At 44.4% G+C, this 16123-nt stretch overlaps 1 protein-coding gene across 7 annotated transcripts in view; it reads left to right on the top strand.

Moving 5' to 3' along the window:
- SYNCRIP (synaptotagmin binding cytoplasmic RNA interacting protein) overlaps positions 1 to 16123 on the top strand; it is a 38575-nt gene that overhangs the window by 15120 nt on the left and 7332 nt on the right. For all 7 annotated transcript variants that reach the window (XM_030555880.1, XM_030555879.1, XM_030555878.1 and 4 more), the window contains 2 exons: positions 4947 to 5096; positions 12052 to 12173. In XM_030555880.1, coding sequence (XP_030411740.1) covers positions 4947 to 5096; positions 12052 to 12173 — 272 coding nt within the window. The remainder of the gene's footprint in view (positions 1 to 4946; positions 5097 to 12051; positions 12174 to 16123) is intronic.

The following is a 16123-nucleotide window of genomic DNA, read 5'->3' as shown; positions in this document are numbered from 1 at the left end:
ACTAAGTTCGGAGAGCATTTTTAATAACGAAAACAGTTCTTTGTTGTGACATACTTTGCCACAGTGGAAGCAGATGAATTGATTCTTACCTGAAAACTACTATTCTCAGATGTTGCCCAGCCCTGTCTCTTTTGGTTCTGTTGTCCGGCCCCTAGCACAATTCCCCTTAGATAGCTCTTTTCTGAGTTCCCTTTTCTGTCTATCACATCTGCCATTGCTGACATGAGATGGTTGATTGACTGGTAGGCATCCTAGTTTGATGGACTTGGTAAGATGTCTTGGATGGGGTCACCTCTTTGGTGAGCCAAATGGGGTTCATCTTATGAAATAGCTGCTTTTCTAGCAGAAATATAGTCTTAGATTGTTTTGCTTGCCGGGTTTAATCACCACTTGTTTTCTTGCCCAATGTTGTAGTCACTCAACACCAGGGAGTATGCTGAGTCTTGAAGATAGTTTGTCTGCAAAATGGCACTTCCTCTGTAGTGTGGCTTCTCCCTGTGATCAATCTGGATCACAGGAGAGGAGCCCTGATCCATCTAACTTTTTCTGTGGCCATTGGTGAGGGACTCCTGCTGGTGAAACTTAACATCAGATGAGTAGGAAGTGAAGGGAGCATGAATAGGAAGAAAGTATTGGGTAGCAGGCTTCTGGGGCAGAGCTGTGGAGGTGAGGAACATAAGAGCTAGGAAGCAATGCTTTCTGGTTCCCTGCCCCATTCTGCATACAAGTGATTTTGACTAAACTAAAAACTTCTTGCACAACACCGCATGCAGATATATGGAGTTCTAAAGGAGGGGAACTACTCTATAGTAGGCCTTCGAACACCTGTCTGAGCAGGAATGGTCTTCTGTAAACTTATCCATAGACCCACTTAAATTTTGATGCTCTTTAAAGTAAACAAAACCGAAACCTTTTCTCGTGCTAACTTAGTCAAGGTTGCCAGTGGCTTATCTCATAGACTTTAGGGTTAGAAGGGACCAATATGATCATCTAGTCTGACCTCCTGCGCAAAGCAAGACACAGAACCCTACCCATCCACTTCTATAACAAATCCCTAACCTATGTCTGTTATTGAAGTCTTCAAATTGTGGTTTGAAGACCTCAAGCTGCAGAGAATCCACCAGCAAGTGACCCATGCCCCACGCTGCAGAGGAAGGCGAAAAACCTCCAGGGCCTCTGCCAGCCTGCCCCGGAGGAAAATTCCTTCCCGACCCCAAATATGGCAATCAGCTAAACCCTGAGCATGTGGGCAAGACTCACTAGTCAGCACTTAGGAAAGAATTCTCTGCAGTAACTCAGATCCCATCCCATCACAGACCACCAGGCATACTTACCTGCTGATGATCAAAGTTCAATTGCCAAAATTAAGCTATCCCATCATACCATCCCTTCCATAAACTTATCAAGCTTAGTCTTAAAGCCAGATATGTCTTTTGCCCCCGCTACTCCCCTTGGAAGGCTGTTCCAGAACTTCATTCCTCTAATGGTTGGAAACCTTTGTCTAATTTCAAACGTAATCTAAACGTATAGCACTGCATTGGCACAGTAGCACTTAGTGAAGACACTACCTAGGCCAGTGGGAGAAACCCTCCTATCGACATAGCATTATCAACACCGGGAGTATGACATGAGGAGGGATAGCTCAGTGGTTTGAGCATTGGCCTGCTAAACCCAGGGTTGTGAGTTCAGTCCTTGAAGGGGCCATTTGGGGATTGGTCCTGCTTTGAGCAGGGGGTTGGACTAATGACCTCCTGAGGTCTCTTTCAGCCCTAAGAATCTATGATTCCATGATAACTGCATTGCTCAGGAGTGTGGATTTTCTGCATACATACATCTGTAATGTAGGCTAGGCCTCAGAGTGCTGTACATATATGTACAGTTCCTACAAATCATGGAAACTGCAAGGTTAGACAAGGTTACCCTTGTGCCTGAAGTGGTTTAAAATAGAAGGGTAAGTTGAGGTTGTAAGTTGGAGAAGTTGGACTTGTGCTTTGTGGAGGCTTGCTTGTTAGCAATCTTAATAATCTGAGTCTGTAGTTGATAAGGCATGTGAATTCAGGATTGTGTAGTTATTATTTCCTTAACCAGCAAATTCCTAAATTTTTCAATACTGCAGAATGATAAACATTTTCCTTAGGTTAATGTTTTTTGTATAATAGTGGTTTTGGCATTCTTAGCATCATGACATATCATAGTGCAGGCAAAATTCAAGAGGCAATTCAGTAGTTACTGTTGCATGGACCTTGCAAAGCAAAATCAAGGCTGGCAATGTAAGCAGCCAGTTAACCTGAGCAGTGTCTTTGAAATCTTGGACACAGTCATGTGGCTGCGGGTACATGGCTCATAACTAACTGTTATTTCATTATGTCCAAACTAAAAGGGAACTTTATTTTTTCTCTCCCATTTCAACCCAAAAAGGGGAAGACGTCATCTGAGAAGAATGTCTTGTCTTGGCTTCCTAATGCTTAAACTGACCTGTTCATTAGTGCATGGTTCTCAACCTTTTCAGACTACTGTACCCCTTTCAGGAATCTGATTTGTCTTGAGTCCCTCAAGTTTCATCTCACTTTAAAAACTACTTGCTTACAAAATCAGACATAAAAAGACAAAAGTGTCACAGCACACTATTACTGGAAAATTGCTTAATTTCTCATTTTTACCATATAATTGCAAAATAAAACAATTGGAGTATAAATATCGTACTTGCATTTCAATGTACAGTATATAAAGCAGTATAAACTAGTAGTGAAATTTTAGTTTGTACTGATTTCACAGGTGCTTTTTATGTAACCTGTTGTAAAACTAGGCAGATATCTCGCTAAGTTGATGTATACCCCCAGGTGTACATGTACTCCTGGTTGAGAACCACTGTATTAGATCAAGCTTGTTGATTACATACATAGTACACACAGTTTGACCAGGTCTGAGGCATTAGCGAATAGAATCTGTCTGTACTGGAGAAAGTTTTAATCAGTTATTTCCCTACAGTTAGTTGAAAATCATCTTGAATCAACACATGCTTCAGCTCTTTTTTTGGAGGGGCAACAACTGATGTAATGTACACCTGAGATTGGAAGAGTGGGTGTTGGGGTTGCCAATTTGAAGGGCCATTGTGGACTATCTACCTAAGGCCGCCAGTGAACCTGTAGAGCTTGTCTGCCAAGTCCACTGCTGTTCACCCTTTCTCATAATAAATGACAAGGGGATGGTGAACTAAATTGGATGGCAACAAATTTAAAACTGAAATCCTTTTTCACACTGCAAAATTAGACTGTGAAATTCTTTGCCACAAAATATCATTGAGGCAAAGAGTTTATTGGGATTATGAAAGGACTTGGATGCTTACATGATGATAAGACTATCCAGAGGAGTTAAGGTTTAAAAAAAGATTTTGGAAGAGACAAGCTCTTGGAGTCAGGGCAGACTCTAATGTGGGTTAAAAACCTTCTTTGGGAGTATGTTATTCTGTTGCCTACAGTGAAATTTTTTTTGCCTTTCCTCTGTACCTGTTGCAGTTTGGCCATTGTTGAAGACAGGATACTGGACTAGATGGACCACTGGTCTGATCCAGTATTGGAATTCCTATGTTCCTCTGCTTCCTCTCCCATACACTTTCTCTGTGGGCCTTTAGCCAAGGATTCATCTATAGATCCCTGTCTGAGTCTGCAATTTCTGCCCATCCATGTCCCCTTTCCCCCAAGATACTGCTTCTTAATATACTGCACATGAGTATGCAGGTTATGCCACTTTTCATCCTGATAAGCCACTTGTGATTCAGAATGAGAGAATCGGATGCTGGCTGGTGCTACTGCAGCAGGGAGGAGAGCTGACCACTATGTTCCTCACAATCCCATAGCCTGCTCTCTTTGGTCCCTCCATCTGCTCTGGAGGGACCATAGGGAGGTGGAGCTGGTAGCTAAGGAATTCTAAAGTATGATCACCAACTGCACTCTGCCTGCTGTATTTTCACTGGTTAAAAGTCTGTGGATCACTGAGTGGTGCAACCTGAGCCAGTAAACTACTGGGAAGAGGGCTGGGGCGGAAAGTGCAATCTTACCTATTTATCTGCAACTGGATTTTTTGATAGAAAACTTGTGGACTGAGCTGAGGAGCATTTATGGGCAGGGGAATAGAGACAGTGGTCTAGCATTACTAATAAGGGATATGGTGGGTGGGGATGGAGAAGATACTTGGCTGCAAGCAAAAGAGGCTTATGGGTTGAGGGAGCTTTATTTTACAGATCTTTTCTTTGATAGGTATCAAGGTTGATAGCCTACACATTAGTACATCTGCTCTAGGGCTGCAAGGGCATATCTTAAACCAATTTGAGGGTGGCTTGTGTGGATGCTCTTGGTGCTTCATTGAGTACTGCACAGCATAGCTGTCTGACTTCTCTAATATAGACCAGGCCTTATATAACTTTATCCCAACTAGATAAGATTGCTAAGCCTCAGGCTTTGCATTTCAGGTTGCCCTCTTACTGTTCTGTATTTCCTTTTGTCATAGACAGTGAAAGTGTATTCTAACCAACAATATTTGATGTGATAGCTTCAAGGCACTTGATGGTGGAGGCAAAATTGGCTAAGCAAAGAAGGCCTGCTGAGTGATTAGATATTACAGTGATGGGTGCTTAAATTCTTAATATTTTGAATAGTTAACTTCTACATATATCTATCTTTAGTTGCTAACTTTACTTTTTGAAATGATTAAAAAAGGTTCCTTTGAGGTAAAACTTACTGATAGGACTTTTTTCAGTAACATCACTGATTAGAAAGATGTATTTGTGGTGATTGTTCAGTATTGAATCATTTTATCCAACTGTCAAATCAGCAAACTGATTTTTCAAACTCATTGCAGAATGTTGCGTATAAATAGAATGAATTTTGTGAAATTAATTGTATTAAGCAAAACTTGTAAACTGAAACTTGCCTTTTGTTGTCTTTTAGGTGAAAGTGCTCTTTGTGCGTAACCTTGCCAATACTGTAACAGAGGAGATTCTAGAAAAGGCCTTCAGTCAATTTGGAAAACTAGAGCGAGTGAAGAAACTAAAAGATTATGCTTTCATTCATTTTGATGAACGGGATGGTGCTGTAAAGGTAGGTTAAAGGGACTTAACATCTATGCACATAAAATTAACACATTTGAATTTTTAAAAATTCGATACTTTTGGGGAAAAGATCAGTTTGAGGGATTATGTGAAGCATTAAATTGTTAATTCATAACACCATAAAATGAAGTTACATGTTGGGTCTTTCCATAGAATGTTCTACACTATCTGAATTCAGGGAAGGAGAATACTTCATATAAATTGCTGTTAATATTGGTGACTATTTTCTTATCTGTTTAAAACTAGAAGATTCTGTTTTAAGCTAATGGCCTTCTGTGAAAACAGTGACTGGGATGCCAGAACTCTTTCATCCACTTGTAATCAAACAGAATGAAATTCCTTTGGGGTTAAAAGACCAATTTTGCTACCTGAGAATCGTGGTAGAAAATTTTGTTAGTAATATAAGCACTGAAACACAAAACAAACTTCGTAGGAGCAGAGCTAACTGTCCTTTTTTTTGCTGACAGGGGTATCCTAGTGAGTGTTTACTCTTTCTTTCCTCCCTTCTTCCTTGTGATATACTCTCTCCCCTGAGGAGAAATCCAGGAATAACTCCTTTGTTTCATCCCTTTGCTTTGTGTTGCTTCATCATTTGGTAGAATGACGGGCAGAATTTGTTCACATACCAGATTTCTACACCTTTGGGTGAAACGTGCACATAGGTTTGCACCTTTCCCCACTAGATAGCTTGGTGAAGAAGCTTCGGTGTACGGAGTAAGAATCCCTACTGTACATGCATCATCTCAAGGCTGGGTCTCCTTTGGAGTCTAGAGGATCCTTGAAAGTGGTAGGATCTCTCAGGTCCGCCTCTTCTGAAACTCATTTGCAAACATTTCGCGGGAAACTTTTTTTGTATAGATAGAATGACAATATCCACTTCTGTTACAAAAGGCTGAAGTACAGATTTCCTTTTGCACCTAATCAATAAGGCGTCGTTTATAAATGGAAAACAAAAGAGCAAAAGTGTTCTTCGACTGATTGCTCATGTCCATTTCAAAAGATGTGTGCACTGCATGCACAATCATCGGAAGGTTTTACCCTAGCAGTACCTGTTGGGTCAGCTGTGGAGCCCCCAGGAGTGGTGCGTTTATGGCAGTCTATGTGGGTCCCTGCCAATTGGCTGCGTGCTCAGTTCCTTCTTACCGCCAGTGACAGTCATTGGAGCAACTCGTCTCTTACTTTGCAAGTGTTTCCTAAGGTTTTTTGTGGGTATCATTTTTCACTAGATTGTTTGTTAGTTTTATTAGTATGTTTAAGTGGGGAGGGGGTTCCCCCCAATATATTTCCCCATCACTGGGGCATGATGTGGCCCAAAGGGTTTAAGCATGCTAGAGGTGCAGTAAGCTTATGCCCAAAGGGGAGCTGCATGCAGCTTGTCTTAAGCGCTTAGGAGCGGGCCATTTGCAAGACAAGTGCACCATTTGCATAGGATTCAAGCCCAGAACTGAGAGAGAGAGAGCCTGTCGCCTCTAGCTCCTTTTAATGGAGTCTGCGCTTCGGTCCCAACCGGCTCAAGAGTCTGAACTGTCAGCCTTGGTGCATAGTGCACCGGTCTCGATGTGGGATAGCTCAGCACCAAGGAAGGACTCACATAAGTAGCATCGACACCGCTCCCCTGCGTGGAAGGCCAGCTCATCAGTGCGGCAAAGTCCACAATCCCTGCTCCGCCAAGAATAGTAGGCAGGACTCCACCGCGGTGTGTGCTGTGTCAGGACACCAGAAGGCTGGTGCGTCTGTCCCTGTACCGTTAACTCCGGCCTTGAGGGCAGGTCACTTGAGTCTGGTGTTGGACTCTCCGCTCTGGTAAATGTTGGAGGGGAACTTGGACCTCCCCTCCACACCAGGTAGTTTCAAGGCTGCATGAGACTTAATTGCTGTGACAGCAGAGTCCCCAGCCTCTCATTCCCATGTATCAGCTCTGGTATAGACTGGGCAGGCCAAGGCGGTGGCACCATCTGCGACACATCCACCATGATATGGCACTGTTCTCCATCACTGCAGCACTGATCCCTGGTGCCGTTGGGATCCGCTCCTCCCTGGTCAGACTCGGACTACTGATCAGAGCCTGAGGCAGATCATCCGTGTCCTGATGTAGCTGGTACGGCTCAAGATCCCGGTACCGGTCTCAGCACCATGGGGTGCAGGAACCCTCGCTACTGATGGTGTCCTGGCCTCTCCAGTGGCAGGGACCAGTACAATGGCCCTTTTGGATACCTTGGGCGTACCACCTGGGCCAAGAGCAGGGCTCCAGGGCAGCATTGGTGATCTCCGCTGCTTGTGCTCCACCTTCTGCAATGTCTGTTGTCCCTGACCAATCCAGGACTCCCGAGGACCCACCGTGGAGTTCAGACCCTGGGCCTCCTGTACAGAGTGCACAGTTGGAGTCACCTACGCTGGCAGCCCCCCTACCACCAGTGATTGCATCATTGGATGTTCCTGAGATCATCACGTCCCTTCCGGCAATGGACATGAAGTTCCAACAGGACCTCCTCAGGATGGTGGCCCAGACCCTTAATATGGCCACAGAGGAGGTGGTGGAAGACTCCGACTCCGTGGTGGACATACTTGCTCCATAGGGTCCTTCTATACTGCCACTGCCGCTTTTTAAGACCATCCAGACCACCATGAAGGTGCTCTGGCAAACCCCAGCCTCTGTACCATCAATGGCCAGGGTTGTGGAGAGGCATTACTTTGTCTTGCAAAGGGGGTACGAGCACCTCTTCGCCCACCCCTAACCCAGGACATTGTTGGCTGATGGAGCAAACCACAAAGAGCGGCGTGGGCAGCCAGGGCTCACCTCTAAAAATAAGGAAACTAAGAAGCTGGAACTCTTCAGTTGAAAGGTATACTCGACTCCAGTTTCGAATCTCCAGTCAGCAGGCAGTACTTAGCTGCTATGCATGCAACTCCTGGAAAGCCCTCTCCAAGTTCCAGGAACTGCTCCCATCAATCTCACGACAGGAGTTTGCGGCAGTCATAGAAGAAGGCAAGGTGATGGCTAGAACCTTCCTCCAGGCGGCTTTGGACTCTGCCGATTTGGCAGCGTGAACCCAGGCTATGGCTATCACCATGAGGTGTTGCTCATGGCTGCAAGCTTCTGGACTCCCGGCGGAGGTCCAGAATACTATAAAGGACCTTCCTTTTGACTGTGCAGGGCTGTTTGTGGACAAAACAGATTCCAGACTGCACAGTCTCAAGAACTCACATGGAATCCTCAAATCTCTGGGTATTCATACGCCAGCACCCCAGAGAAAACCCTTCAAGCCTCAGTCTCCTTCCTGATTCTGTCCTGGTCCCGGAGGAGGACCAGAAACAGGAGATGTCCCCCTCAGTCCAGGGTCAAGCCTCCTCCAAGCAGCCCCCCGACTTGAAGCCAAGCTTTTGAAGGTGTGCTCAGGGATGGAGCAACAGCCCAAAATCCAGATTCTTGCCTTCCCTTTCTGAATCATCTGTCGCACTTCTACTGTGCCTGGGTCCAGATTACTTCAGAACGCTGGGTTCTGAGCATGGTGGGGGTGGGATAATCTATCCAATTCTGGCCCTCGCTTCCTTCCCCATCCCTCTTCAGGGACCCCTCTCACGAGCAACTCCTGCTACAGGAGGTGCAATTGCTTCTCAAGCTGAGGGCAATAGAGGAGGTTCCTCAGGAGTTCAGGGACAGGGGGTTCTACTCCTGATACTTCCTCATCCTCAAGGCCAAGAGTAGGCTCAGGTCTGTCCTGGATCTGCAAAAGCTCAGCAAGTTCATAAGAGAGCTGAAGTTTCGTATGGTCTCTCTGGCCGCCATCATTCCTTCCCTGGATCCGGGGGACTGGTATGCCATCATTGACTTGAAGGACATGTACTTTCATATATCGATTTATCCCGGCACACAGGAGTTTCCTGAGATTCATAGGCTACACTGCCAGTTCACTGTACTACCATTCAGACTTTCAGCGGCCCTGCTTGTGTTCACAAAGTGGATGGCAGTCGTGGCAGCCTCCCTGCACAAATGCCAGGTACAGGCCTTCCCATAACCTGGACGAATGTCTCATAAATGGCAATTCCTAAGTGCAAGTGCTGGAGCACATGGCCCACGCATGAACCACTTTCAGCAGGCTAGAGCTCATTCTGAATGCACCCAAGTCTACACTAGTATCAACCCAGAGAATAGAGTTCATCAGCACTCTCCTGGATTCCACTCAGGCCAGAGCTTCCCTACTTGATTCCCAGTTCCTAAGCATCAAGGGCATCCTCAATAGCCTCCACCAGTTCCCAACAACCACAGCCAGAAACTGCACAAAGCTTCTGAGGCACATGGCACCCTGCACATACATAGTGCAGCATGCCAAGTTGCACCTTTGCCCCCTCCAGGCTTGGTTGGTGAGTGTATACAGACGCAGCCGGGACTCTCTGGACGGACTAGTTAACCCTCCCTCCCTCTCAGGATTCTCGAGTCCCTCAGCTGGTGGCTATAACCTCAGGTGGTCTGTGTGAAAGTGCCCTTCGTCAGACCTGAGCCCTCACTGTCGCTGGTCACTGATGCATCAGAGACAGCGTGGGGAGTGCACTTGGGCAGTATCAGGACTCAAGGCCTGTGGTCACAACCAAAACTATCGCTGCACATCAATGTCAGAGAGCTGAGAGCGGCTTGCCAGACGTTTCAGGCCCAATTCTGCTGGACAAGACCACAGCAGTGTTGTATATAAACAAACAGTGTGGTGCTCGCTCCCTTCTCCTGTGCCAGGAATCTCTCCGGTTATGGGACTTCTGCATTGCACATTACATCCAGCTACAAGCCTCATATCTACCGGGGCACAGAATGAACTAGCAGACCATCTTAGCCGCTCATTCAGCACTCACAAGTGGTCACTCAGAGAGGACATCACTCTTTTTTGATCATCCAGAGATGGGGATATCCCCACGTGGACCTGTTCGTGACATGGAGCAACAGGAAGTGCTACCGGTTCTTCTCCTTTCAGAACCACGGCTACAGCCCCATAGTGGATGCCTTTCACCTACCATGGATGATTCAGCTGCTATATGCATTCCCACCCTTCCAACTCATACACACAGTCCTCTTCAGGATCAGCAGTACAGGGCTTCAGTCACCCTCATAGCACCTGTGTGGCCATGATAGCACTGGCTCACCACACTGCTGAACTCATCAGTGGACAGGCCAATGGCCCTCCCCATGCTTCTGGATGTCTGACAGCAGACTACATCCCACCCTGGAGTCCCTCCGCCTCATGTTAGGGAAGTTGTCAGGAAGCAGGAAACCCTCTACTCTCACAATATACCTGGCAAACTGGAAGTTCTTCTCCATTTGGTCCCTACAGAAAGGTCTCTCTCCTCTTCCCCTCCCGCCCCCCCACGTGCCTCTTGTACCTGAAGCAGCAGGGATTGACTGTCTTCTATTAAGGCACACCTGGTGGCCATCTCAGCCTTTCACTTGGGTGTGTGGGGGCTTAGATAGGCTTTTTTTCCCAGGTGAGACAGTGGGACCTTAAGCTGGTTCTTTCTAGACTTATGGGTCCCCCTTTTGAGCTACTGGCGACCTGCCCCTTATCCTTTCTTTCCTGGAAAGTGGCTTTTCTGGTGGCCAAAGCCTCGGCCATAAGGGTTCCCGAGCTCAGAGCACTTACTTCCAAGTCCCACAACATAGTCTTTTACAAAGACAAGGTGCAGCTACGCCCACGCCCAGTGTTCCTACCTAAAGTAGTCTTGCATTTTCATGTGAATCAAGACCTATTTCTACTGGTATTCTTTCCCAAGCCTCATGCCAGCAACAAAGAATGAGCACTCGACTCCCTTGGCGTCAGGCGTGCCCTAGCCTTCTATATTGAACGCACTAAGCCGTTTTGTAAGTCACCACAGCTCTTTATTGCAATCGCTGAGAGGATGAAAGGGCTCCTCATCTTGTCTCTGCAGTTGTGGGTCATATCCTGCATCAGAGTGTGCTACGACTTAGCTAAAATTCCAGCCCCGCTGTTAATGGCACACTCCACAAGAGCGCAGGTGTCATCTGCCTCATTCCTTGTGCAGGTCCCTATCGAAGACATGCAAGACAGCAACGTGGTCTTCCATCCACACCTTTACTTTGCACTATACCATCACCCAACAGGCAAGGGACAATGCAACCTTCAGCAAGGCAGTACTGCAATCAGCAACTTGGCGAACTCCGACCCCTCTGTGTCGAAACTCTTGGGAGTCACTTATTGGAATGGACATGAGCAATCACTCAAAGAAAAAGACAAGTTATCTACTTTTCGTAACTGTTCTTCGAGATGTGTTGCTCATGTCCATTCCAAATCCTGCCCATCTTTTCTTGCTGGAATACTCCAACAGAGGGAACTGAGCAGGCAGCCGGCCGGCATAGACCTATATTCACCGTCATAAAGGGGCCACTCCAGGGGGTGCCACAGCCGACCTGACGGGTACTGCTAAGGTAAAACCTTCTGACGATTGTGCACATGGGTTCGCGTGTACACCTTTTGGAATGAACATGTGCAGCACATCTCGAACAACAGTTACGAAAGGTAGGTAACCATCTATTTTTAAATCAACAAGATTAGTCTCTTGCTCTAGGAGCAGAGCACTTCCTTGTATACAGATATTTTTCACTTAAATCTAACTAAGCTTTACTGCTACCCCATTGTTGTAAATATGATTCTTAATGAGATCCCAGAGCTGAATTGTGGGACGCTTATTTGCAGAGATTGCAATAGTATGTCCACAGTTGTAAGTAGAAGAAATTTTTTAAGAACAAGTAAAGGCCATCGTGGTTTTGAAAATCAAGCTTTAATAATTCTTTGAAGCCCCAAGAGTAATTTGCAGTCTGACTTCCAGATACACAATCAAAGGTGATAGCTTTTGGAAAAAAAAATCCTATTCTTTTTCTGCCCCTTAAAATATGTCCCTGAATGCGCTTAGAAGTATATCTAAAATCTGGTTACTTCCTTCAGGCAATGGAAGAAATGAATGGCAAAGATTTAGAGGGAGAAAATATTGAAATTGTGTTTGCTAAGCCACCAGATCAAAAAAGAAAAGAACGGAAAGCTCAGAGACAAGCGGCTAAAAATCAAATGTAAGTATAAATTTGTGCACGCTGTGTGTTGATTATTACACAAAAATGTGCCGTTACAAAAACCGTAGCATGGGGGTTATGTAGCAAGTAAGATGAAGTGTATTAGTGTCTCAAATTTCACTTCCATAGGTGTAGATACATTTGAATAGTTACTATATAGAGGAATTACTGTTATATCACAGTAATGCCCAAAGGCCAGCCTCGGTCAGGATTGGGGTCACATTTTGCCAAGTGCTGTTCAAAAATAAAATTGCTGCCCTGGAGAATTTACAGCCTAAATTCACTAGTGACTGAACTGGATGCATGTCCACTTATCCAGGTCAAATTTGAAGATCATGGGAGCAAATTGGGAGAGATGAGCTGGTCACCTTCTAAAGACCCACATATCTTTTTACTGTCATGTGCACCCATGTGAGATGCATGCTCATCTGATCAAACTTTGAAGCAGTAATATGGTGCCTACATGTAAATTGTTGGTGTGATTGTTCTCTGTCCAACAACGTTTTTGCCACTTCAGTGATGATCAGTAAGCCAGTGAAGATTTTAAAAATGGAAATAAGGATTTTACATTAATGTGAAGATTTTGCAGAACAAAAAATTTGTGATTTGCTGCTATAGTCTTTAATGCTTTCATATATTTTTCTACTTGGGTTTAAATTGGGTATCCTGCAGTTTTCCTCATTCCTAGCCTGTATTTTCAAAAATATCTGTGCAGCTGCTTGACATCCAAAAGACGTAATGGCTCGACAAAACAGAATAATACAAATCTTTAGATGGTGACCTCATGCACAACTAGAATTTTTTAAGATTGCCTTGCTTGCAGCTGCCCCAGAGTTCTCGCTGACCCTGCTATTCCTTTCCCTGGTCATGTTAGGCATAGGCTTCATTATTCTCTTTTGGACTATACTCTTAGGGTTTGTCTACACTACCCACCAGATCGGTGGGTAGCGATCAGTTTATTGGGGATCGATATATTGCGTCTCATCTACACACGATATATCAATCCCCGAACGTGCTCCCGTCGACTCCGGAACTCCACCAGAGCGAGCAGCGGTAGCAGAGTCGACGGGGAGCTGCGGCTGTCGATCCCGCGCTGTGAGGTAAGTCGAAATAAGATACTTGGACTTCAGCTACGCTATTCGCGTAGCTCGAAGTTGCGTATCTTGCATCGACTCTGCCCCCTAGTGTAGACCAGGCCTCAGTGTCAAAAAATTTTTCCTGCCTCATTTATGTCTTTCCGTTAGGCAAATCAACTTCCTTTGTCCCTCCTGTATTCTTTATCTCCGATGCAGCCATAAGAATACCTGTTAGTGAAGCACAGTTTAGAGTAGTATTGGAAGTTACATGAACATATTTTTATGTAGAGTCTGCATGTCTCTTATTTTGTTGATACTTATTTGACATCCTTTTCTCTCTCCTTCCCTCTCCTCTCCCCATCTCCGGTGTCAAAAGGGAAAACTGGTGTTGAAAAGAAAAAAGTTCCCAGTGTCTCCTTTTAGTCCTGTATTTAGGCTTTGATAATGCCCTGTACCTCATTCTATAGAGGAAAGTGTGATTTCCTCAAAAGGCACCTGATCAATTATACAATACTATACTCTTTTCCCCCTCCCCCCCTTGGGAGAGAGGAGTGGATTCTGGTGTAACTAGCTGGCCATCAGAGTATTCTCTAAAGCTTAACTATTACATCAGCCATACTTACTCTGTTTAGTGTAACTGCCTATATTTTTATTAAATATCTGAAACTTTATTGCCTCAAGGGTACAGCAACACATTTCCCTGTTCTCATACTGCATAAAATGTCATTGTATAATCTATTGTATAACTATACCAATTCATTTATTTTATGTGCCTCTGTTACTCTGAAATTCTGTGCTAAACAGTTCCAGTCTCTCTCTCCTATTTTGCATAAAAGCAGTGATAGGTGCCTTGTTCAGTCCCTCTTTCAGATCCGTTGATTAGAGTAACTCTTAGATATCTATCATTCCTCTTTGATCTGGCAAACTAACTAAAATACCACTATGAACGCAGACAAGCAGTTCTATTCAAAGACTTATTCTGGGCATATTTGGGTTTTAAATATGCTATTTACTTGTTGAATTGCAAGGGTTTTTAATTTCTGTAGGATTCAAAAAGATGAAGGGGCAGGGGAGTACCTAGCTATAAAATGTGTGTGGTTAGTGCTGTCTTTTTGTTACTTGAAAGAAGCTGGCTGTGATTTCTCAGATCTTAGACATTTTGTAAATATAGTACAGATTAGTTTTAAATAACCGTGTACTTTTCCCCTCTTATGTACTTATAGTTAGTCTAAATTGTAATGTACGAATTCAAATGTTCCATTTGCTTATGAACCCGAACCCTAAATTTAGGAACTACAATTTTAATGATTAGGTAAGGTCTGCTGGATTAGTGCTCCCTTATTTTGAACCTCCAGCAAAAATCAATCTGTGCTAAGATTGAAGAGAGAGGGCAACATTCCTTGACACTAAAGTAATCAAGAATGCAAATAAAGTGGTTGTAATGCTACGGTGGTATAACATACTAGAAAAATGACATTTTTATAAATGTGTCTTAAAGCCATTTTTTACAAAGTGCTAAGTCATCACACAAAGGTTATGGTGACAGTCTTTCACTGCATGTGTAAAAAGTATAGATACTCATTTGTAGGATGTGGACTTTCTTATGTTATATTATAAAATTCCAGGCATGTTGTGTTACACTCTGAAGCCTAAAATATGTGTATGGTCAGTGAAGTAATAGACACAGCTACAAGCGTGGTTGAGAGGCCTTTTTATTCAGAGTATCTCCGGGTTGAAACATTGCTAGGTTTTGTGGTCTGTCCAGTTCTTAAGTTCAGTCATTTTGACTTCAGTTATACTCATGAGATATACAGCTACTGTAAGGCATGTATCTCAGCCATGCCAAGAGTTCTGGACCCTGTGATTTCAGAGGTCACTCAGCCATTCATTGCCATTGCTCTACAACTAACTTGCATACAACAGTTTCATTGGTTGTATGAAGGAGACTGTGCAGTGCTTTGCCTGACTGCCACTTTTACAGAGCAACATAAATATTCCAGCATACCCCTCCCAGAGACAATTCAACACAACCTCCCGCAAAACAACACAGCCGGCATACACAGTAACCCCAAACATCATTCTAAAGCCTAGACTGTCTGGCAGTGTGAAGCTATGGAATCAACTACAGGCATTGGTTGGGCACTCATTTTAAACCAAAATAAATAAATAAATAAATAAAAATTACCAGGTTCAGTCGTCACTGGGATTTGCCATTCAATTTTAAGTTCTTGGTCATTTTCAGCTTGTTTTACACACATGATTTTATTAATTGTGCAAGAGCACAGGTTTTCAGCTACTAATTCACTAACAAACTTCAAAAATATCAGATTACAGTGGTTCTCAAACTGTGGGTCAGGATCCCAAAGTGGGTTGCAGCCCTGTTTTAATGGGGTCGCCAGGGCTAGTGTTAGACTTGCTGGGGCCTGGTTGAAGCCAGAGTCCCACCTCCTGCGACTGAAGCCATTGGACTTTGACTTTGGCCCCCTTGCCCGGGGTGGCAGGTCTCAAGCAAGCTTGGGCTTCAGTCCCCCCTCCTAGACTTTTGTAGTAATTTTTGTTGTCAGATGGAGGTTGTGGTGCAATGAAGTTTGAGAACCCTTGATTAGATATGATTGGGCAAGAGTTGAAAACTTGGTCTGTAAACCAAGCCAGTCTTGCTGCCACTTTAACTAACTTTTCCCACTAAGAGAGCCAACTGAGCATCTGGCGGTGAACTGTAAATATAACTGCATTGCTTTATAACTCAATCTGACAACTACAGTGACTTTTTGTGGAAGTACAACCTTGGATTTCCTGGGTTTTTCAAGCCTTCTGAAAATTTTAATATTCTTGAAAAGTAGCATACCCTAAAAACTATGCTCTGCCTGCAACTTG

The sequence above is a fragment of the Gopherus evgoodei genome, chromosome 3 (assembly GCF_007399415.2).
Source record: "Gopherus evgoodei ecotype Sinaloan lineage chromosome 3, rGopEvg1_v1.p, whole genome shotgun sequence".
Lineage (NCBI taxonomy): Eukaryota > Metazoa > Chordata > Testudines > Testudinidae > Gopherus > Gopherus evgoodei.
The sequence above is the reverse complement of the archived record's forward strand: the minus strand, read 5'-3'. Positions and strand labels throughout refer to the sequence as shown.